The sequence below is a fragment of the Phyllopteryx taeniolatus genome, chromosome 16 (genome assembly GCF_024500385.1).
Source record: "Phyllopteryx taeniolatus isolate TA_2022b chromosome 16, UOR_Ptae_1.2, whole genome shotgun sequence".
NCBI lineage: Eukaryota > Metazoa > Chordata > Actinopteri > Syngnathiformes > Syngnathidae > Phyllopteryx > Phyllopteryx taeniolatus.
Window position 1 is genome coordinate 7698646 of NC_084517.1, and position 23504 is coordinate 7722149.

At 43.3% G+C, this 23504-nt stretch overlaps 2 protein-coding genes across 3 annotated transcripts in view; one reads left to right on the forward strand and one right to left on the reverse strand.

Moving 5' to 3' along the window:
• LOC133465821 (choline transporter-like protein 2) overlaps positions 1–2743 on the reverse strand; it is a 28926-nt gene extending 26183 nt beyond the window's left edge. Inside the window, exon 1 of the mRNA XM_061748921.1 lies at positions 2555–2743. Coding sequence (XP_061604905.1) covers positions 2555–2582 — 28 coding nt within the window. The 5' untranslated portion in view covers positions 2583–2743. The remainder of the gene's footprint in view (positions 1–2554) is intronic.
• Positions 2744–5721: 2978 nt separating this feature from the next.
• Positions 5722–20866, forward strand: LOC133466182 (glutaryl-CoA dehydrogenase, mitochondrial-like). 2 transcript variants are annotated; one of them, XR_009784877.1, is made up of 13 exons: positions 5722–5866; positions 6266–6381; positions 7917–7946; positions 8049–8189; positions 8499–8561; positions 8775–8945; positions 9110–9239; positions 10170–10386; positions 12131–12234; positions 12332–12457; positions 14042–14087; positions 17726–17886; positions 18948–20866. XR_009784877.1 is itself a non-coding variant. In XM_061749641.1 (12 exons), the coding sequence occupies exons 2-12, from the start codon at positions 6282–6284 to the stop codon at positions 19019–19021; spliced, it is 1317 nt and encodes a 438-aa protein (XP_061605625.1). In that variant the 5' UTR covers positions 5722–5866; positions 6266–6281; the 3' UTR covers positions 19022–20866. The 2 variants fall into 2 exon arrangements, 1 of the variants encoding a protein (XP_061605625.1); XM_061749641.1 differs by lacking the exon at positions 14042–14087.
• The last annotated feature ends 2638 nt before the right edge of the window (positions 20867–23504 follow it).

Consider the following 23504-nt stretch of genomic DNA (forward strand, 5'->3'; position numbering starts at 1 on the left):
GACTTCCGGACGGCTTCGAGGAAATTCTGGTCCACCATCCGACGTCTCAGGAGAGGAAAGCAGTGCACCACCAACACTGTGTATAGTGGGGATGGAGCACTGCTGACCTCGACTCGGGACGTTGTGAGCCGGTGGGGAGAATACTTCAAAGACCTCCTCAATTCCACCGACACGCCTTCCCATGAGGAAGCAGAGTGTGGGTTCTCTGAGGCGGGCTCTCCTATCTCTGGGTTTGAGGTCACCTAGGTAGTTAAAAAGCTCCTCGGTGGCAGGGGCCCGGGGGTGGATGAGATTCGCCCGGAGTTCCTAAAGGCTCTGGATGTTGTGGGGCTGTCCTGGTTGACACGCCTCTGCAACATCGCGTGGACATCGGGGACAGTGCCTCTGGATTGGCAGACTGGGGTGGTGGTCGCCCTTTTTAAGAAGGGGGACCGGAGGGTGTGTTCCAACTACAGGGGGATCACACTGCTCAGCCTCCCTGGTAAGGTCTATTCAGGGGTGCTGGAGAGGAGGGTCCGTCGGGAAGTCGAATCTCAGATTCAGGAGGAGCAGTGTGGTTTTCGTCCTGGCCGTGGAACAGTGGACTAGCTCTAGACCCTCGGCAGGGTCCTCGAGGGTGCATGGGAGTTCGCCCAACCAGTCTTCATGTGTTTTGTGGACTTGGAGAAGGCGTTCGACCGTGTCCCTCGGGGAGTCCTGTGGAGAGTGCTTTTGGAGTATGGGGTACCGAACCCCCTGATACGGGCTGTTCGGTCCCTGTACGACCGGAGTCAGAGTTTGGTCCGCATATCCGGCAGTAAGTCGGACTCGTTCCCGGTGAGGGTTGGACTCCGCCAAGGCTGCCCTTTGTCGCCGATTCTGTTCATAACTTTTATGGACAGAATTTCTAGGCGCAGCCGAGGCGTAGAGGGGGTCCAGTTTGGTGGCCTCAGTAGTACATCTCTGCGTTTTGCTGATGATGTGGTTCTGTTGGCTTCATCAAGCCAACCCTAATCAGAACCAAATAAACTGATTTATAATAATAATAAAGTGTCTAAACTACACCATAATGATGCAACTACAGTTTAATTGCTGATATGCCAAACACATCAGTTTAGCACGTACAGTATGTATTACAGATCGATTGGATGGTTTTATTGTGGGAGTTCGAAAAGAAGCTGAAGGGAAGTCGACCAAGTTTACAAACCAATGAATTGACTTGGACCAGAGAAGGCAAAAGCGTGAAAGCACCCTGAGCAACTTAGTATGTGTTCTTTATTTGTCCTTTTAATTCTTGGACTAACATTACACATTTTTAGATAGGATATGGTACAGCAGTGGAACAGACCAGATGATGATAGTTTGCATACCACTGAACTGTTGCAAAATGCTGTTAAAAACTACGCATGACTAAACTAAGGGCTTGGAAACTACATTTTCGCTAGTTTTTGCTTACTATCAGAATTACCTTAATTTGGTCAATATATTTTAAAAATGCATCTACACGACACAGGCTTTTATTCCGAGCATTTCCTTCATCAAATGAATGTCTGAATAATGCGAGCGCCAATGTAATCATAGTCATCATAGCCGGCGCAAGGAGAACAGGACACTGTGATACACTAATATGATTAAATGGTTGTCTTGGACCACAAGATTTTCAAGCATGACTCAAAACACAGTCACTTCTTCCAAGGAATTTGCAGACAAATCACCACTGCTAATTATGTCTCTCCCTATGGGTCGTAGGGCTCTGTACAGTAGTTTCTGAACCCGTGATATGTTCCGATATATTTTGGTAGTTAAATACTAAACACACACACGCACACAGTACAGCCATTTCATTGAACCATTGTGGAAATGGATGACACAACATGAATCTCTTACTTATGCATCTGTATCTGTATGTGATAACACACAGTGCTGTATATTGATATACATGTATTTCTCGGAATGACTGGTATAATTACAGAAGATTATACACTAAATGACACTAAAACAACACAAGAACTGGAACCCTAGAGCAGAAAACAGCTAGCTAAAAAGAGAGAGAGAGAGAGGGAGAGAGAGAGACATTCTCCCTATGTTAAAGGTATTTTTAATAAGCTGTGCTACACCCTGTAAAAAGCTGAACGTCAGCTAAGTTGCCTGCCATACCAATGTGTGGTATGTGGCAGCAACTGGACAAGCAAAGGATATTGTATAGGACACTGAGCCCCACAACATGGGAGGCACACCACCAGCACACTTTAAAACTTTGTGTACGTATTGTTAAAAAAATAGTGGCTAAGTTCCAATCTTATACTGTAAGTACTAGTTTACAATCGTTGCATTTGCACAATTACAACGCAGGGTGGCACGAGTGAAAGTGGTCCGCTGTTGCCAGCTAGCTCGCAGAAGTAAAAATCAAACGCATGGATTTAAATCCCATTAAACGTGTTGATTTATTTGCGTTATTTTGGAAGAATAACGCAATTGGATGTGGCTTTGTTTGGAGGAGCTGACATGTAAACTCGAATTGTCCTGGCTATCAAACGAGGAACATCTACAGCAGCGCCCAAAATAATGAAGTTACCGTATTTTGGTTTCTCTTCCAGTTCCATGGTATCTGAATGTTTCCCGTCACACAAAACGGCTCATAGGCGACGACTTGCGTGTATTTCCAAGCATGGGAGTGGTACTCGTCAATTACTTGTGTCCATTTGAACACAGGGTAAAAGTCCGCTCCAAAATCCTGAGTACCCTACTATCTTTAAAGGGGTATTCCTCCAAGAACAATGCTAACCAATAACAACACAGTACACACTTGATTGGCGTGACGCTCGACGAATAACTGACAAGAAGCAGCACGTAATGGTGTTTTGCTTCTTCATAACAATACCGTTAAGTGGCAGAAGCACAAATGGTTCGAGCTACCGTATTACGGCTGACATTTCTTTGAAATTCCCATTTACGAAGACATATTCTTACAAATTCTTTTTTGATGCCATCACTCAAGAGCATGGATAAACGACGATCGAGAACACGCAGTAAATAGATTTATTTTTGTTTTAGCTGTTCGCAAACCAACAGTAATCAGACACCCAAAATGGCCCCACCCTCAAAGTAGTGACATGGCATGTTTTATTGGCCCATGAAGTCAAAAACAACATTAATTATAAATGCAAACTATTCATTTGTAATGTAGACGCATGCCTTCTATGGGTTCGTTCTGCACTCTTGAGTCACAACAGCCTGCAGAAGTGGAAGAGCTATATAGCTCTTGCAATTGCATATGCAATTGTCCTATTTAAGCAACATTGGGACAACCACATTGCAAGGTAAAATTGGGACTGTGATGTATTATGACTAGTGTCTGGGAGTGACTACATGTAACAAGATTGCGTAATTGAGTGGCAAAATGTATATTCCATTTTTTTACTGGGTGAAAATCTGTAATTAAGTTACAGTTGCTTTTGGAAATGTCCATGAAATTGAAACAATAGCCGCAAAAGCTGAGATTTCTTTCATATCACTTCCCCCATCTAAAGCCGACGCTTGTGATTGGCTCTCTCTGGTCATGTACCATTCTTCTGTAGTCTGAAACGTGACATTTGTCCAAAATATGACCTCGAAGCGCCACCAAAACCTTGAGATTTTGAAAAGGTTACAATGATAGTTACCCCTTTGAACACATAAAAAGAACATTGAGTTTGAATAGTTTCCTCTTTATAATTTTTCGACTTTTTATAGAACATTAATTTATCTGGGTTGTCATATGAAGGGCTAGTCTAAATTGTGCACATTTGTTATTAGGTCAACAAGGTATGGTACGTTCGGTATGGTACGTGGCCAACTGGTTAGAGCGTCAGCCTCACAGTTCTGAGGACCCGGGTTCAATCCCCGGCCCCGCCTGTGTGGCGTTTGCATGTTCTCCCCATGCCTGCGTGGGTTTTCTCCGGGCACTCCGGTTTCCTCCGACATCCCAAAAACATGCATGAATTGAAGACTCTAAATTGCCCATAGGTGTGACTGGTGTGAATGGTTGCTTGTTTGTATGTGCCCTGCGATTGGCTGGCAACCAGTTCAGGGTGTACCCCGCCTCCTGCCTGATGATAGCTGGGATAGACTCCAGCATGCCCGCGACCCTAGTGAGGAGAAGCGGCTCAGAAAATGGATGGATGGATGGATGGATGTTATCAGTTTATTATTTGTGAGAAGAACAAATGTGGTTCATTCCAAAATAATTATCTATGCTTTTGGTACACTTTTTTAAAATAGAAAACATCCAAAGGTCCTGTTGATGCATCCATCCATCCATCCATTTTCTGAGCCGCTTCTCCTCACTAGGGTCGCGGGCGTGCTGGAGCCTATCCCAGCTGTCATCGGGCAGGAGGCGGGGTACACCCAGAACTGGTTGCCAGCCAATCGCACCTGTTGATGCAGTCATTCAAAATTAAAAAAACTAATCAAAATGTAATCAAACGTCATTAGTTATATTACTTTGAGAACGTAATTTAAACAGTTACGCTACTATTGAATTTTCAACAATGTAACTTGTAACTGTAACCAACTACATTTCCAAAGTAACCTTCCCATCACTGATTATGAGCAGTTGTAAAAAGGGTGTACCCCTGTTCTCGTTCAATCTCAGCCAGGAACCTGAAAGAAGAGAAGCCGTAGAAAATGAGTGGATGGATGAACAGTTCAAAAATACAACAATCAACCTATGAGTGTTACATTAATTGTATTTAGTTACAGCTATTGAGTTTAAGGTAGAATTGTATAATTACAAACTGGAATTCCCATAGCAACTGCAACAAATCAAGGACTATAGACATTGGTCAGTTCATTCCATCATAGCAAGCCCTATATAGCATGCAAGAAGCTGCGAGCAGCAACCATCCATCCATCCATTTTTTCCATAGCGGTTGTTCCCTCTCCCATCTAACTCTGAGTGAAAGGCAGGCTAATCCCTGGACTGGTCACCAGCCTATTGCAAGACAAATAGACAAAAAAAAAAAACATTCACACTGAGATTCACCCCTGTTGACAATTTTGAGTCTTCAAATAACTTAAGCGTGTTTGTTTTTGGGTCATTGATGGTGTAGTGGTGCATTTGCCTGACATCTGTACAGGCCGCGTGGGTGAGTCAGTCCTCACTCAATGATGATGTGAATGGTTGTCTGTCTCGCATGTTAAAGGAATGTGTACCCAAAAACAAAACATGCAAGTACAGGTTAACATGCAAACACGACACAGGAAGGCCTAAGCCTGTATTTGAACCCCAATCATAAGAACTATGAGGCTGCAGACATTGCATCCTCTTGTCCACTGTGATGCTAAATGTAATCTTGTAAACTTGATAAATTATTTTCAGGACCGACTTCAACTTCCAACAATACAAATTCAAAACATCAACTAGGCCATTATTTGGTACAATTTTCTCATCCACATCCAAAACAAAGGAAGCTTTTTGTTATTACTCCCAAATGTACAGCATATGGTTGACTGACATCACTGCACATACACAATGTAAAGTAAGTACAGCAGTACAGCTGTTTTGTTTTTGTGTGGTTAAATTTTACTGGCAAGTGACCATTTTGTCTCCCCCCCCCCCCCCCCCCCCCCCCCCCCCGCACATGAGCAAAACAGGATAAACTGCAGTCATTGACGTAACCAACGCTCATATAAAAAATTTAAAAAAGAGACTATACATTTTTTTGTCTGTCACACACTACTGGCGAATCCGCAAACTAAACACCAAAACTAGCTCATTTCGTGAAGAAAAAACTAAACAAGTTTAGCCACGACGACATAATATAACGTCCCGTACGCAATGACGTCACTGGTTACGCTGTGAAACCCAAGTACCGTAAAGGGACAAGCGATTTTCTTCTGAAGACAGGTAAATTTATCCTGAGCATAACTTACTTCATATTTTACTTATGTTCTAACCACCTAACCATGCAATAAAAAATATATTGAGAAACACTATCTCTCTAGATGACACGAAAGCTACGAGCTAGCGTTGTTAGCTAATAGCAACAATAACATACAGTCTGTGTTGTTAGTCTGTTTCTCATTTGCTATTCAATTTTAATAATATCTAACGGCATCTGGCTGCATCAGTGTTGTAGATGCTAATAAATTACCAAAACCAGTATAAAGTTTTTTTGAAATTACCCTAACACAGCTAACAGATGTAAACACACATTCAAGGTTACAGGCATTGCCTTCATTTGACTGTACTTTGATGTGTTTGTGCCTACTTAAGGAAGAATAGCTCTCTTTTGTGACTTTGTAGACATTGAATCTCTATTATGGCACTGCGGAACGTGTGTCGCCTCTTGGCTCAACCTCAGAGATGTGCAATTGTTTCTTTCGCACGAGCTCAGGGGACTGCAGCACCTGTTCGATGGGGTAAGTAAACTTGATAAACTTGCATTTAATTCGTTTCGATGCATTTATATATATAGATATATATATATATATGCATGCATGCATGCGTCGAAAATTAGTACAATAAATTAAGTACAATACAAATTAAGTACAATATCTCAAGGCTCGTTTCTTATTGAACAGGCTCGGAACCAGTCTTTTTACACAATAGTGTTGTTAATTACATCTTTAGAGACAGGAGCCACCTACAACAAGGTAGAGATGTTGGAAATTTCTGACTTTTCAGTTTTCGGTGTAAAACACAATGGATTGTGTCCCAAATCACTAACTAACCACTATGTAGTGCACGTTACACCATTTTGTAGTTGTGTCCAAATGCTTAGTGATCAAATTCAGTGCCCGATATAGTCCACTCAAAATTTCCCACAAACCATAGCTCACCGAGTTGCAATATACCATAATGCATTGCGTCTTCAGAGAAGAAGGAGGAAAAAATGGCGGGACTGATGGAGAGAGTGAATTTTTGACTGTGTAGTGTCAAAAAAGCTCTAAATATACATCAATAATATAAATTAGTTCACTATATAGTCTAACCCTTACATGGGGAGTAGAGAGTAGTGAGTGAGTGAATGTTTTCGGACACAGCAAAAGACGAGAGAGGAGAAACAAGTTACCAGCAGTTTATATATATATATATATATATATATATATATATATATATATATATATAAACATATGCGCCCTTTGCACAATGGTCATTGCACCGGACTATTGCAATATTAGTCATTCGAACTGCTCTAAGTGCTAGAGGACTGCATCTTTTTGCACAATTGTCAAAAAAAAATGTACCGGCATTACCAGATAACTAGCAACCCTTTACTGCTCAGTGACAGTTTTTTTTTTTTGTCAATGTCTTTCTGTCTCCAAAGTGTTCTGTAAATTGACTGTCTGTTGTCGTACTAGAGCGGCTCCAACTACCAGAGACAAATTCCTTGTGTTTTTTTGGACATACTTGGCAAATAAAGATGATTCTGATTTGGACATACTTGGCAAATAAAGATGATTCTGATATATATATATATATATATATATAAAATGTCGGCACGATGGACAATGGGTTAGAGCGTCTGCCTCACAGTTCTGAGGACCGGGGTTCAATCCCCGGCCCCACCTTTGTGGAGTTTGCATGTTCCCCCCCTTGCCTGCATGGGTTTTCTCCGGGAACTCCGGTTTCCTCCCACATCTCAAAAACATGCATAAAGGTTAATTGAAGTCTCTAAATTGCCCCTAGGTGTGAATGTGAGTACGAATGGTTGTTTGTTTATGTGTGAGACCCTGCAATTTGCTGGCAACCAGTTCAGGGTGTACCCCGCCTCCTGCCCGAAGATAGCTTGGATAGGCTCCACCACGCCCGCGACCCTTGTGAGGATAAGCGGCTTGGAAAATGGATGGATATATATATAAAATATTAAAAAGCACATTTTTGTTGTTTTCAGCAGCAAATTTCTTTCTCAATCACCTTTTTCATCACTTGTTTTGTTGTGGATTGTATTCAGATAAAGAGAAGACTGAGAAGGCCAAATCACGTATGTGGAGAAACATTTGGATTATTTTGTGGGAGATTGAACAAAAAATCTTTTAGCAGTTGAAGGTTCATTCGTGTGTGGTCCTGTTTTAAATCCCGACAGCTAAAATCCAGTTCAACTGGCGTGATGCTCTGGACCTGGAGGGGCTACTGACAGAGGAGGAGGTCATGATCAGAGACTCTTTTAGAACCTACTGCCAAGACAAACTAATGCCACGCATCATTTTAGCAAACAGAAATGAAGGTAGGAGACATGCACTACGTAATAAGTGTTTTATGTTTCAGTAACATTATATTGGCTAGTTATCGTCATTTTACCTAGACTGTTTAGTAATTTGTTTATAATTAGATTTGAAGGAACATATTTCTCCACGGGTAGAATTCGGTGAGTCAGCTGATTGAAAGAATGTCAGTCTATTAATGGGTTCTATTTTATTGAGTACTGAGTCAAATATAGAATTTGCTTATATCAGCATGTCAGTATACAATAAAATGTAAATATTTTGCAGTTTAAAATGCACAAAACGTATTTTATTATTTTATTTTCATTCAGTGTTCCACAGAGAAATAGTGTCCGAGATGGGGGAGCTGGGCGTACTGGGTCCAACCATTAAAGGTCAGTGTGACCACACACCTACTTTACTTTATAATATCCTTATGGGGATGTGAACATACTGTACCTACACACTTGTTCGGTGAAGCATTTATTTTGGACTTTTTTATTGGCTGACATTTTGAAAACAGAAAATTTCACGTGACTATCTGATGTGATTACATTTGATCTGTTACATCAACATAATTTGTTTCCTATCCTGTGTTTGATATAAAGGATACGGCTGTGCGGGGACAAGCTATGTGGCCTACGGTTTGATCGCCAGAGAAGTAGAAAGCGTGGACAGCGGCTACCGTTCAGTCATGAGTGTGCAGTCGTCGCTGGTCATGCATCCCATCAATGCCTTTGGCACAGAGGAGCAGAAGCAGAAGTACTTGCCCAAGCTGGGTAAGCACAAGCAGAGCAATAGCAACAATCAGCTGTTCTGTGAAGAATGATTTGCGTGCGATTTATATCAAGGAGTTTGTTTTTGTATTCTGTACTTATCTGGTTAGTTAGGAACTGCTACACAGTAAACATTGGGGGAACATGCTGCTTGTTTCCATGTTTAGCTCGTGGAGAGATCCTCGGTTGCTTTGGCCTGACAGAGCCAAACCACGGCAGCGACCCAAGCAGCATGGAGACCAGAGCAAAGTACAACCCGTCCAGCCGCACCTACTCCCTTACAGGCTCCAAGACGTGGTGAGTGCTACCAGCATGTGGATCAAACTGGAGAGATTATTTGGAGTGAATGTCTCCATAAAATAGAAGTATCTCAAATCAGACCTCACTCACATGACCTCAATTCTAAAATGATATGAGAAATAGGTTGCTGGCAAGAACATATAATTGACAGTAAAACAATTTAAAATGTGTACTGACGTACATTCTAGAGTCTGTAGTGTTGTAACATTTACGTAACTAAAGAAGTTGAATCAGTAATTCTACTTTTACCAGTATCTGCACTTCTGCTTAAGTACAGTTTAAGTACTTTTGCTACCTGTGGTTACTATTTCTTACCTTTTTGAACTGAACATCTCATGTAAAAGCTGCTGTTATGGAATGGTGTAATGTTGCCAAATAACCACGCTATAATAACGCTGGCGGTCTTTACACTTGAATTAGTGTATGAAACTCACTGCTAACGTTTCATCTGATGATGATGATGAATACTGTAGCATTCATTATTAATACATACTGTCTACTCAAATTTGACTTAAATTTAATATCTGTACAGAAATATGGCTAAAATATGCATATTCAGGTCAATGCACTTGCACGTCGAGAGGTTGTGGGTTCTAATCTCTGCTCAAGATCTCCTGTGTGGTGCTTGCATGGATTTTCTCTGGGTACAACGCCTTCCTCCCACATTCCCAGAAATGCATGTTAGGTTAATTGAAGACTCTAAATTGTCAGTAGGTGTGACCTTCCCATAAAGGTAATGAGGCCACGCATTATCGAAAAAAAGGACGGATGGATCCTTGAACTTCAGCTTAAGTCTTATTCAGCATTCTTTTACCTGGTGGCTCGTGCATCTAATGAGAGCCAGTACAAGAGATGTTTCTACCTTTACAAATGGATGGATGGAAGTCAATGTGCATTACTGTTGTTTGAAGTTGCTCCCATCTACAGGATCACCAACTCCCCAGTGGCGGACATCGCAGTTGTGTGGGCAAAATGTGACGATGGGAAGATTCGCGGCTTCATCTTGGAGCGAGGCATGAAAGGCTTTTCCACCCCGAAGATTGAGGGAAAGTTCTCCCTGAGAGCGTCCGCTACTGGCATGATCATCATGGATGAGGTGGAGGTTCCCGAAGAGAACCTGCTTCCCAGTGTGTCTGGCCTTGGGGTGAGTGGGAGGAATACCTTTCTTGTACTGATGCGGTAAGGCACTGGTTCTCAACTGTTGTCACCTGGGGACCGCATTATCCTATTGTCGCAATGTTGCGACTTACTTTTTTGGAGGTTAAGAACAATGGAGAAAATGTATTGTCCAAAAATAGTATTTGAAAACACAAATTTTTAAACAAACCTACACAGCTTACATGTTCAAATGACTTTTAAGAAACTGCATGTACAAAACTGAAGCTAAATAAAAAAAAATCACAAATATTGGCATTGAAATTTTTATATATATATTTTTTCCTAGGAGTAACTACCTTACCTAATTTCTTTCTGTGTGGGAACTTGGTATGGTACCGGAGCGTGCCAAATACAAACATATTTACTGTTACACCCCAAGTCGTAATGATTCTGACCCATGCCTGTTAAAATATTTGAAAATACATGTATTCCAAATAAAAGGTTGGATGCATGTTAAATATTTCACTGTACAGGGAGTCCTCGGTTTACATTTTCTTCTACAGTGGCGACAGTAAATAGTTGTATGATTGAAAAATTTAGGATGTAAAGATAAAATGCAGTAATTATGTTGGTAAAAGAGTAAGTAAATTGCTAAATAAGTGTGCCCTCCTATGCCACATGACCACGTATTACATTCTAACTAGTTCATTGCATATAGGGGTATTTTTATACCCCCTCGGCGTCCTAAGCAAGAAGAAGCCCCCCCCTCCCCCCCAACAAAAACTGTCCGTTTGATTAGCATGTATAATGCATTTTTACAATGCATGATTTTGCTTCTAAGTATTATCTGTATTTTGTATTATCTGTATTTTATTTTTTCAAAGAATTATTCTGAAGTTAAGCACTTGGTTTGAACACTCAATCCTTTTTTAAATTTACTTGCTCTTATTTTGAACAGCCCTACTTTTATTTAGTAAATTAGAAAACACACAGTTGTGCTCATATGTTTGATTACCCAGGCAGAATTTGTAAGATGGGTACAATTCTTTAAAGAAAATATGAAGGACCAGGCGAAACACATTTAATATTATTTTAATGGGATTCAAATTAAATGGTCAAGCATTACAGAAAAGCATGATCATGAAACAAAACATAACCAAAAATAAATCAATGATGGTTGTTGTTCAGTCATCAGTCATATTTAAAAAAATATATATATTTCACAAATTCTGCCAAGGGATGTAAACTTATGAGCACAACTGTATATATATGCAGTCATACGTACCCCTGTCATATTGGAATGAAAGTGTAGGCTACACTTTTTTTATAACCACTAGGTGGTGGTGGCATTTTGGAATGAAAGTGTACAGCTTTTTTATAACCACTAGATTGCGCCATACATTTATCAAATGTGAAAGTGTTTTCCCCCCATTTCCCCCTATACCTATGTATAATGCGCACTATTGACTTTTGACAATTTTTTTCGGGGAAAAAGGCGCATTATACACGAGAAATGACGGTATATATTTTCATATCTCAATTAGTTTATTAGCTGGTCTATTTGCTACTACTATGCAGTAAACTTTTCTGGTGCTTTGTGGGACTGGTCTCTGAAGTAACAGATACACATTCCCACTTATCAGGAGGGGGGCCCCATTAGGGAATTCCCAAATCCCGACATGTCATTCCAGTGTCTACGGGTGTTTCCAGTTGTGTCGAAAAGGTATGGGCCAATGTCAACTATCTCTGTGCTAAGAGATGCAAATGTTTGTCATTGTCAATGCTTCCAGGGCCCATTTGGCTGCTTGAACAATGCTCGCTATGGCATTGCATGGGGAGCTTTTGGAGCAGCAGAGTTCTGTTTCCATGCAGCTCGTCAGTACACACTAGACAGGTTAGAGGAGCAATTTCTAATCTCTCGTTTTCTTTGCTTCCACACTCTTGCAAGTTAATTTGACGCAGCAGCACTGTCCTCTCATTCTCTAAACCAGGATCCAGTTTGGAGTGCCGCTCGCACGGAATCAGCTAATACAGAAAAAGATGGCTGACATGTTGACAGAGATCACCATTGGCTTGCAGTCCTGTCTGCAGCTGGGAAGACTCATCGATGAGAAAAAGTGAGAACAACTAAGAACAGGCATAAAAGTGCACTGAGTTGCTAAGCTCTGAGGCTCAGGTCCAAGTACCCCTGGGCTAACTTGAGAATGATTTTGTTTGACCTGCACATTCTAATAAGGTACAATACAAGAGCTGAATGTAAAATGGATGCCTTTATATTTTTTTTCAACGGAAGTAGCATCGAACTGCACTGCTTAAGTGAGGCCAAGTTACATAGTATAAGTAGGCCAAAAATGGTTGCTATTTTGCATTGGCTGTCTGTCTAGTACAGTGATTCCCAAACACTGTGCTGTGCCAAATGAGTGTGTGCTAAGACATCATCAGGTGTGCTGTGGAAATTTCTTGGATTTGACTTAATTGGTCCAAAAATTACTTATTCACTAGTAATTAAGGCATATTTGTTCATCCATCAATGCCAGTGAGGTATAGTGACAAGCAGAACAATGTAGTCCTCTTTCACTAGATAGGCAGGAGGTACAATTAACCTGTGTGCCAAGCTGTTCTCATTCATAATCCTGAAAGATTATCACTGAGTAAATATATTTGTGAGTACATTTAGATGAGATTATGAATTTTAATTACATTATTTGGGTATTTTTGCGTCATTTTTGTTTGGTGGTGTGCCCTTAGAATTTCCCTCTGTAAAAGATGCCCTTTGGCTCAAAACAAATTGGGGAAACATTGGTCTAGGGTACCTGCTTCAGATTGCGCGTCATTCGTGTGAATTGCCTGTAGGAGTTTGTCAAAGTAAGAGTCCACAAATTAGCCCAAAATGGCTGCTTTCAACCAAAGTGGCCAACTTCCTTTTCAATTTCAGACATGGGTACTTGAAACTTTTTCGTAAATCCTGTTGTGATAAACATGAACACATGATTTCATGTAGATCAGTGAAACGGGTGGGGAGTGGGGGCTAATATTTCCAACATTCAAGAGCCCGCTACTGAGGTTTGGGGGGCACATATTTACTCAACTGCAGTGAGTCCCACGAATGTAATAGGGGTGGGGTTAGAGACGAGGCATTTATTTGTTATGCATTTTCATATTATTGTCTCGTTATTATCTATATCTATATTCTGTCCAAGAAGTGATCGAGTAGTGTCTAGTTTGAAACAAAATGATGTTGCTTTCTAGCATCGACACCCTCTTAAAATATTGGCTGAGTCATTTTTTTAACATTTTTCAGAAAACACAAAAAAACTGCACCAAATGTTGAATATATGATATTTAGTAATTATTTCACTCAAAAAAGTAATGATAATAGATGATTATTGACATAGAACAATGTCTGTCAATTATATTATAGAAGAAGAATAAATGACTTGGGCAATTTTTGAATATGCCTTTATGACTTAAGCAATTTTAAACCTTCAACTCAGTCAATAATAAAACATAACAAACAAACTAACTAAACATAATGCTGAGGAGCTATGTACATCTCCTCACTTCTACCTCCAGCTCGTCTTTGGTTGGTTCTTGACTGATGCCTATTAATATGGCAAATTGTCAAAGAAGTGATGACAATCGACTGGCATGACCTGTTTCATTGACTGGAGGTCCTGGAACTTTCTCTCCTTGATTGGCAGAGCACATGGAAACAGCACAAACATCATGCTTGAGCACCTTCACATGGTAAGGCCTGAGTCTTGCAGTCTGAAGTATGATGACGTAATCTCTTGGCGTGAAGGTATCAGTAACTATTTTGCGTTCAATAGTACTATGCATGCTGTCACACTCCATTTGTGTGTGCCCTGCAACAAGGTATTTCTGTGTTATTCGTACCTCATATTTCCTTGCAAGCTCAGAGAATGCATTTGCCACACATGCATTGCGGTTCTGATATCCGCAACCATCGCTCCACACTATGATCTCCTTGAGTTCTGGATGGTCTTCAATCACACCTTCAAAATGGCGATATTGAAGGTGTGCAAATACCTCGCTACTGAGGTCGCCCTCTGATTCGTCCCAAATGTAGTACCCTTCCTTTAAGTTCAAGTTGAAGAGGGTGAAGTTAAGGACCTGCAGTTTTATTTTATAATACAGGCTGCTAGCTTTGGTTTTTGGGCACAGCAGCACAGCTTGCAAGTCCATTGACCAAACAGACTTCTCATTATTTGCAGAATCCTTGTCACAGGATTTCTCTTGCCTCGGTTCATCTTTCTTGGTGACATGTGCACCATATTCGGGTCCGAGAGGATTTTGCACGCTCTTATCTTAGTTCTGGCAGCGTGCAAGTCCTCAAGGGTGGGTAAGGGGGTACCGACAATCCTTTCAGCAGTTTTGATTGTCCGTTGCAGTCGGAGTTTGTCCTTTTTTGTAGCAGCACCAAACCAGACTGTGATGGAAGAACCCAGGACTGATTCGATGACCGCTGTGTAGAACTGCCTCAGCAGCTCCCGTGGCAGGCCGTGCTTTCTCAGAAGCCGCAGGAAGTACATCCTCTGCTGGGCCTTTTTGAGGACAGAGTTGAGAGACTGTAATTCCCAGGAACTTGAAGGTCTCGACAGTTGACACAAGGCAGCTGGACAGTGTTAGGGGCAACTGTGGCGAAGGATGCCTCCTGAAGTCCACGATCATCTCTACAGTCTTGAGCCTGTTCAGCTCCAGGTTGTGTCGGCCGCACCACAGCTCCAGCCGCTCCACTTCCTGTTGATATGCAGACTCGTCACCGTCCTTGATGAGACCAATGACTGGTGTCATCTGCAAACTTTAGGAGTTTGAGGTGCAGTCGTTCGTGTAGAGAGAGAAGAGCAGCGGAGAGAGGACACAACCTTGGGGTGCCCCAGTGCTGATGCTGCGTGTGGATGAGGTGGTCTCTCCTAGCCTCACCTGCTGTGTCCTGGCCGTAAATCCACTGGCACATGGCAGGCGAGACGCTGAGCTGGAGAAGCTTGGAGGAAAGGAGTTCATGGATGATGGTGTTGAACGCTGAGCCGAATTCCACGAACAGGATCCTTGCGTAGGTCCCTGCGCTGTCGAGGTGATCTAGGATGAAGCGCAGTCCCATGTTGACTGCATCAACATGACCTGTTTGCTCGGTAAGAAAACTGCAGGGGGTCCAGCAGGGGACCTGTGACGCTCTTGAGGTGGGTCCAGACGTTCAAAGGACTTCATGACCACAGATGTCAGGGCGACAGGCCTGTAGTCATTCAGACCTGAGATTGTAGTTTTCTTAGGGACTGGGATGATGGTGGAGCGTTTGAAACAGGATGGTACTTCGCACAGTTCCAGAGATCTATTGAAGATTTGTGTGAAGACTGGAGTGAGCTTTGAGGAAGGAAGGGGATACAAGGTCCGGGCCTGCCGCTTTGTTAATCTTTTGTTGTTTGAAGATGCGTCTCACATCCTGTTCGTGGATGGTCAACGCAGAAGTCAGAGGTGTGATTGTGGTCGGTGGTGCGGCTGGGTGGGTGTGGGGTGTGAAATTGTCCTTTTCAAATCTGCAGTAGAATGTATTCAAGTAATTGGCTAGTGTGCTATTGTTCTCAGCTTCGGGGGATCGTCGCTTGTAATTGGTCAGCTATTGTAATGCATGCCAGACTGATTTAGAGTCGTTAGCGCTAAACTGTTTTTCCAACTTTGCTGCATAGTTCGTATTGTTCATTTCTTTAGTCAGCAGGTTTCTAGCTCGATTATACAGGGCCCTGTCCCTGCTTTGATATGCATTGTCCTTAGCTTGGCGAAGTTGCTTAAGTTTGGCAGTGAACCACGGCTTGTTGTTAACGAATGTGCGAAATGACTTTGTTGGTACACAAACCTCTTCACAGAAACTCATATAGGCTGTGACAGTGTCCGTATATTCATCCAGGCTGTCAGCTGAATTTTCAAAGACACTCCAGTCTGTGCAGTCTGAACAGCTTTGAAGCTCCATCTTTGCTTCATTGGTCCACTTTTTCACTGTAGACTTTGCGCATTTAAGTTCTTGTCTGTATGTTGGTATTAAGTGAATTAAGCAGTGATCAGACGAGCCCAGGGCTGCACGAGGTTTGGCACGGAATGCGTTATTTAGCGTTAGTATAGCAGTGGTCTAAAATGTTATTTTACCTGGTGAGACAGTCGATGTGCTGCTTGTATTTAGGGAGTTTGTGGTTGAGTTTAGCTTTGTTAAAGTCCCCGAGAATAATGAGGGGTGAGTCCGGGTGTTTTTTTTTTTTCAATTTCGTTTACTTGTTCGGCGAGCATTAACAGTGCGGCGTTCGTGTTAGGTTGAGGCGGAATTTAGACACCAGCCAGAATGAATGATGCGAACTCGCGAGGTGAGTAGAATGGCTTACAGTTCAAAAACAGCAACTCCAAATGCGGGCTACAGTGTGTGCTGAGCTCCGTGACATCCGTACACCATTTTTCGTTGATATAGAAGCATATCCCGCCGCCTTTTGTTTTCCCCGATGATGCCATGTCGCGGTCTGCCCTGTGAAGATGGAAGCCGGGAAGCATGATAGCGCCATCTGGTACAGCGTCACAAAGCCAAGTCTCCGTAAAGCACATGGCGGCGGAACTTCCAAAGTCTTTACTGGTCTTTATCAGAAGGTGAAGCTCGTCCATTTTGTTGGGTAGGGAGCGTAGATTCGCGAGGTGGATGGACGGAAACGCCAGTCTGTATCCTCTCTTGCGGAGTTTCAACTGGATGCCGGCTCGCTTCCCTCTGTGGCGTCGCCTTCGCCTCCATGCGCCAAAGACCGCGGTCGCTGCTCCGGTGAGTAACTCAGGGAAAAAACTGAGCGGATTTGCGAAAGTTGGTGAAAGAAAGTCCGGAGTAGCCTCCTTGATGCTTAGCAAGTCTCCCCTTGTGTAAGTGAGTCGTGTAATGTCTCCAAAGACGAACAAAAAACACAAAAACAAAAACAATAATAGAGGTCGCATAACCGAGGCGACCACACGGGTAGGCGCCATCTTGCATAAACTTTATCACTTACCAATAGGGGATAAGCCCTGAATCATGGAAATAACTTTGGCTGCAACATAGATTTTCTTTCTTCTTGAAACAGTTGCCATCTTGAAAAGCTTGTAAAATTGCCTAAGTCACATTGTTGTTTGACTTGGGCAAAATCGAATGGCCTAAGTCTCCCTCTTGACATAGGCGATTATACTCTAAGGGTAAAATCGCATGATCTGTTAAAAGTGAGGATGTGGCCGATTTTACCAGAGGTGGCCGGGGATCACGAGGAGATGATTTAGGCAAAAAAAACAAAACGTTTTTGTGAAAAAATGACATTATTTTAGGAAGGTGACGCTATCTAAACCAAGCCTGTCGGTTTGTTTGTGACCAGAGCGGCCCCAGAGATGATCTCCATGCTGAAGAGGAACAGCTGCGGTAAAGCGCTTGACATTGCCAGACAGGCTAGAGACATGCTTGGAGGAAACGGCATCGCAGATGAGTACCACATCATCCGCCATGTCTTGAACCTGGAGGCCGTCAACACATATGAAGGTGTGAAGAATTGGTCTACAGATGCGTAATTGTAAACAATGGGTGCTGACAAACCTCTGGGTTTAGTTTAGCACATCTGCCTCACAGTTCTGAGGACCCAGATTCAAATCTGGGCTCGCCTGTGTGGAGTTTCCATGTTCTCCCCGTGTCTGCGTGGGTTTTCTCCAGGTACTCAGGTTTCCTCCCACATCCCAAAAACATGCATGGTAGGTTAATTGAGAACTCTAAATTGCCCGTAGGTATGAATGTGAGTGCAAATGGTTGTTTGTTTATAAGTGCCCTGCAATTGGCTGGCGACCAGTTCTGGGTGTACACTGCCTCTTGCTCGAAGATAGCTGGGATAGGCTTCAGCACACCCTCGCACCCTAGTGAGGATCAGCGGTATGGAAGATGGATGGATGAAACCTCTGGGTGACAGAAAAGTGATCACAACTGTATAACTGGGCATGATAAGAAATTATTTTAACTTGAACTCTATAACCTGCTTAATACTGCAGTGGATATGTACGGTTAGACATCATACAAATGACTCAATATAATTTTGTTCTCCACTTAGCATACTTTCATTATTACTGAAGCTATTATAAACTGACAAAAAAATACGGAGGGGGGGAAAAAATCCTAGTTTTCACGTCACGAATGTTATCCTGTATTTTTTTTCAAATCGCAATATATAGTGCAGGGTTAAAAAAAAAAAAAAAAAAAGCCTAGTATTTCCACATAACTGTATTCTTCACAGTGCAAAGGTGGCACAGGATTTCATATGAAATGGGCTTACTTTGCTTCTGAAATCTTTTAGCCTTCAAGTTCAGCAATAACCGGCATGAAATCCTGAGTAGCCGTTAATCTCAGTGTCATTTAAGTGGCCATCAGCGTGACCTCCAGTGGACAAAATTAGCTACAACAGTTAAGTTTTATTTAAGAATTGCAGTTAATGTAATCCCCAAGTTTTACAATTCCCAAATCTTCCCCACAGGCCAGTTATGGCCTTCGGCCATGGGTTTGACATCCCTGCTCTACTTGTGCTAGTCCTGTGCTTACCACTATCTCCCTACCCACAGGTACCCATGATATCCATGCATTGATCCTGGGCAGAGCCATCACTGGGCTGCAGTCCTTCACTGTGGACAAATAAACCTGAATTCTTGTCTGCTTTCAACCAAGTGGAGTCTGCTGTCAGAAATGACATTTACTGTGCATGTCAGTTCAGTAATATGACTTATGTCTGTGTGGACTATAAAGAGGGATATTTTTGTAATTTGAAGGACAGCTTGCTTTCATCATATATTTTGTTTGAACAAAATTACTGTGTTAGGATCTCATGATTAGATTTGCTTTTGGTTACTGATGAGATTCAGCTCTCCAAATCTCAAATTTTGAAGTAGAACTGTTAGAATGGTTCTCTCAGACATGACTTATTATGATGACGCTTCAGCACTTTATTAGTTCATGTCCTAGGATGATCATGACTTTGTATGGTTTGCTAAAGCTCAATTTTGCATCAGGGCTTTTGAATAAAAAGTATTTAATTGTTCAAATATGTGAAATGTCTTTTTGGGATGTGTGTGCATGATGGAAGAACCCAAATCTTAAATTCTCACTGCAAAGGTAGTTGTGTTTTCACATTTGTTTGCTAATTTGAAGGGTTTTATGTTATGAGTTTGTTTTTTCTCGTTTGTGTGGGTTTTCTTCGGGTACTTCGTCCCACATTACCAAATCATGCATCCTAAGATTAATTGAATATTTTAAACTGTCTATAGGTGTGAGCGTGATATATTTGTATTTGTCCTGTGACTGGCTGGCGACCAGTCCTGGGTGTACCCCACCTCACTGCAAAGTCAGCTGAGATAGACTCAAGCTCATGGATGGTTAACATTGCAAGCTGATGAATTTTTTGAAAATTTATAAAACATATTACAATAAATAAATAAAATAATAAAATAAAATATGATTATATTTTAATTACAAAATATGGGGGGCGGGGGGATGATGATCCAAATAATGATTGTTTAGCATTATATTGTAGCAATCTTTTGTATTTTTACCGACTCTCTAACTACGAGTCTTTTTATTTTAGCAGAATGCATTACATGAAAATGTGCTTATTTTAGTGTAGACTTTTGAATATGATTTTGATGAAAGTTCATAGTTTTAGCACACCCATCAAGCCAATGAGGTAAAAGTGAACAATGTTATGTAACCATATGTATAATTTATTGAAATAAGTTACTTTGCTAAAACATGATGTTAATTTTTGGGATACCTATACTATATATAGTAGAACTTTTACAACCCCAATTCCAACGAAGTTGGGACGTTGTGTTAAACATAAATGAAAACAGAATACAATGATTTCTGGGTGTTGTTGATAAATGGCTTTTGCTTTGCATAGTAGAGTTTCAGGTTGCAGTAATGGATGTAATGCCGAACTATTCACTTATTGGTTTTCTGAAGTGTTCCTGAGCCCATGTGATGATATCCTTTACACATTGATGTCGGTTTTTGATGCAGTGCCGCCTGAGAGATCAAAGGTCACGGGCATTCAATGTTGGTTTTCCGCCTTGCCGCTTACATGCAGTGATTTCTCCAGATTCTCTGAACATTTTGATGATATTATGGACCGTAGATGACGAAATCCCTAAATTCCTTGCAATTGTACGTTGAGGAACATTGTCCGTAAACTATCGACTATTTTCTCATGTACTTGTTCACAAAGAGGTGAACCTAACCCCATCTTTGCTTGTGAATGACTGAGCAATTCAGGGAAACTCGTTTTATACCCAATCATGGCACCCACCTGTTCCCGATTAGCCTGTTCACCTGTGGGATGTTCCAAACAGGTGTTTGATGACCATTTCTCAACTTTCTCAGTCTTTTTTTGCCACCTGTCCCATCTTTTTTGGAACGTGTTGCAGCCATAAATTTCTAAGTTAATGATTATTTGCTAAAAACAATAAAGTTTGTCAGTTTGAACATGAAATATCTTAGTCCTTGTAGTGTATTCAATTAAATATAGGTTTAACATGATTTGCAAATCATTGTATTTTGTTTTTATTTATGTTTAACACAACGTCCCATCTTCATTGGAATTTGGGTTTTAAATGTGGCTCACACAAAAGTAGGTGAGCACATGGCAAATGTGAAGATGCAGATGGCAGTTACATAAGTGCACCTGTGCTGCTTTTCACTGCCATGAGGTCACACATGTTGTCCTGTGGAATGACAGTGAGACCTGGAAGGGCGCGATTGGGAGGAACGGCCCCCCCGATCAGAACCCGAGCAGTGTTCTGTTATTGGACTTCTGTGCTCGTCACGGATTGTCCATAACGAACACCATGTTCAAGCATAAGGGTGTCCACACGTGCACTTGGCACCAGGACACCCTAGGTCGCAGTTCGATGATCGACTTTCTGGTCGTGTCATCGGACTTGCGGCCGCATGTCTTGGACACTCGGGTGAAGAGAGGGGCGGAGCTGTCAACTGATCACCACCTGGTGGTGAGTTGGCTCCGATGGTGGGGGAAGATGCCGGTCCGACGTGGCAGGCCCAAACGTATTGTGAGGGTCTGCTGGGAATGTCTGGCAGAATCCCCTGTCAGAAGGAGTTTCAACTCCCACCTCCGACAGAACTTTGCTCATGTTCCGGGGGAGGCGGGGGACATCGAGTCCGAGTGGACCATGTTCCGTGCCTCCATTGCTGAGGCGGCCGACCGGAGCTGTGGCCGTAAGGTGGTCGGTGCCTGTCGTGGCAGCAATCCCCGAACGCGTTGGTGGACACCAACGGTGAGGGATGCCGTCAAGCTGAAGAAGGAGTCCTATCGGGCCTTTTTGGCCTGTGGGACTCCTGAGGCAGCTGATGGGTACCGGCTGGCCAAACGGAATGCAGCTCTGGTGGTCGCTGAAGCAAAAACCCGGGCATGGTAGGAGTTCGGTGAGGCCATGGAGAAAGACTTCCGGACGGCTTCGAGGAAATTCTGGTCCACCATCCGACGTCTCAGGAGAGGAAAGCAGTGCACCACCAACACTGTGTATAGTGGGGATGGGGCGCTGCTGACCTCGACTCGGGACGTTGTGAGTCGGTGGGGAGAATACTTCGAAGACCTCCTCAATTCCACCGACACGCCTTCCCATGGGGAAGCAGAGTGTGGGTTCTCTGAGGCGGGCTCTCCTATCTCTGGGTTTGAGGTCACCGAGGTAGTTAAAAAGCTCCTCGGTGGCAGGGCCCCGGGGGTGGATGAGATTCGCCCGGAGTTCCTAAAGGCTCTGGATGTTGTGGGGCTGTCCTGGTTGACACGCCTCTGCAACATCGCGTGGACATCGGGGACAGTGCCTCTGGATTGGCAGACTGGGGTGGTGGTCCCCCTTTTTAAGAAGGGGGACCGGAGGGTGTGTTCCAACTACAGGGGGATCACACTGCTCAGCCTCCCTGGTAAGGTCTATTCAGGGGTGCTGGAGAGGAGGGTCCGTCGGGAAGTCGAATCTCAGATTCAGGAGGAGCAGTGTGGTTTTTGTCCTGGCCGTGGAACAGTGGACCAGCTCTACACCCTCGGCAGGGTCCTCGAGGGTGCATGGGACCAGTCTACATGTGTTTTGTGGACTTGGAGAAGGCGTTCGACCGTGTCCTTCGGGGAGTCCTGTGGAGAGTGCTTCGGGAGTATGGGGTACCGAACCCCCTGATACGGGCTGTTCGGTCCCTGTACGACCGGAGTCAGAGTTTGGTCCGCATATCCGGCAGTAAGTCGGACTCGTTCCCGGTGAGGGTTGGACTCCGCCAAGGCTGCCCTTTGTCGCCGATTCTGTTCATAACTTTTATGGACAGAATTTCTAGGCGCAGCCGAGGCGTAGAGGGGGTCTGGTTTGGTGGCCTCAGTATTGCATCTCTGCTTTTTGCAGATGATGTGGTTCTGTTGGCTTCATCAAGCCGTGACCTCCAACTCTCATTGGAGCAGTTCGCAGCCGAGTGTGAAGCGGCTGGGATGAGAATCAGCACCTCCAAATCTGAGACCATGGTCCTTAGTCGGGAAAGGGTGGCATGCCATCTCCAGGTCGGGGATGAGATCCTGCCCCAAGTGGAGGAATTCAAGTATCTTGGGGTCTTGTTCACGAGTGAGGGAAGAATGGAACGGGAGATCGACAGGCGGATCGGTGCAGCGTCTGCAGTGATGCGGACTTTGTATCGGTCCGTTGTGGTAAAGAAAGAGCTAAGCCGAAAGGCGAAGCTCTCAATTTACCGGTCAATCTTCGTTCCTACCCTCACCTATGGTCATGAGCTGTGGGTCGTGACCGAAAGAACAAGATCCCGGATACAAGCGGCCGAAATGAGTTTCCTCCGCAGGGTGTCCGGGCTCTCCCTTAGAGATAGGGTGAGAAGCTCGGTCATCCGGGAGGATCTCAGAGTAGAGCCGCTGCTCCTCCGCATTGAGAGGAGCCAGATGAGGTGGCTGGGGCATCTGATTCGGATGCCTCCTGGACGCCTCCCTGGTGAGGTGTTCCGGGCATGTCCCACCGGGAGGAGACCCCGGGGACGACCCAGGACACGCTGGAGAGACTACGTCCTTCGGCTGGCCTGGGAACGCCTCGGGATCCCCCCGGAAGAGCTGGATGAAGTGGCTGGGGAGA

Excerpts from the sequence above, each read along its gene's own strand:
- LOC133466182 (XM_061749641.1), top strand. The coding sequence starts at position 6,282 with ATGGCACTGCGGAACGTGTGTCGCCTCTTGGCTCAACCTCAGAGATGT. Across the intron at positions 6,382-7,916 it reads TGCAGCACCTGTTCGATGGG|ATAAAGAGAAGACTGAGAAG; the intron begins GTAAGTAAACTT and ends GATTGTATTCAG. Across the intron at positions 9,240-10,169 it reads CTTACAGGCTCCAAGACGTG|GATCACCAACTCCCCAGTGG; the intron begins GTGAGTGCTACC and ends TCCCATCTACAG.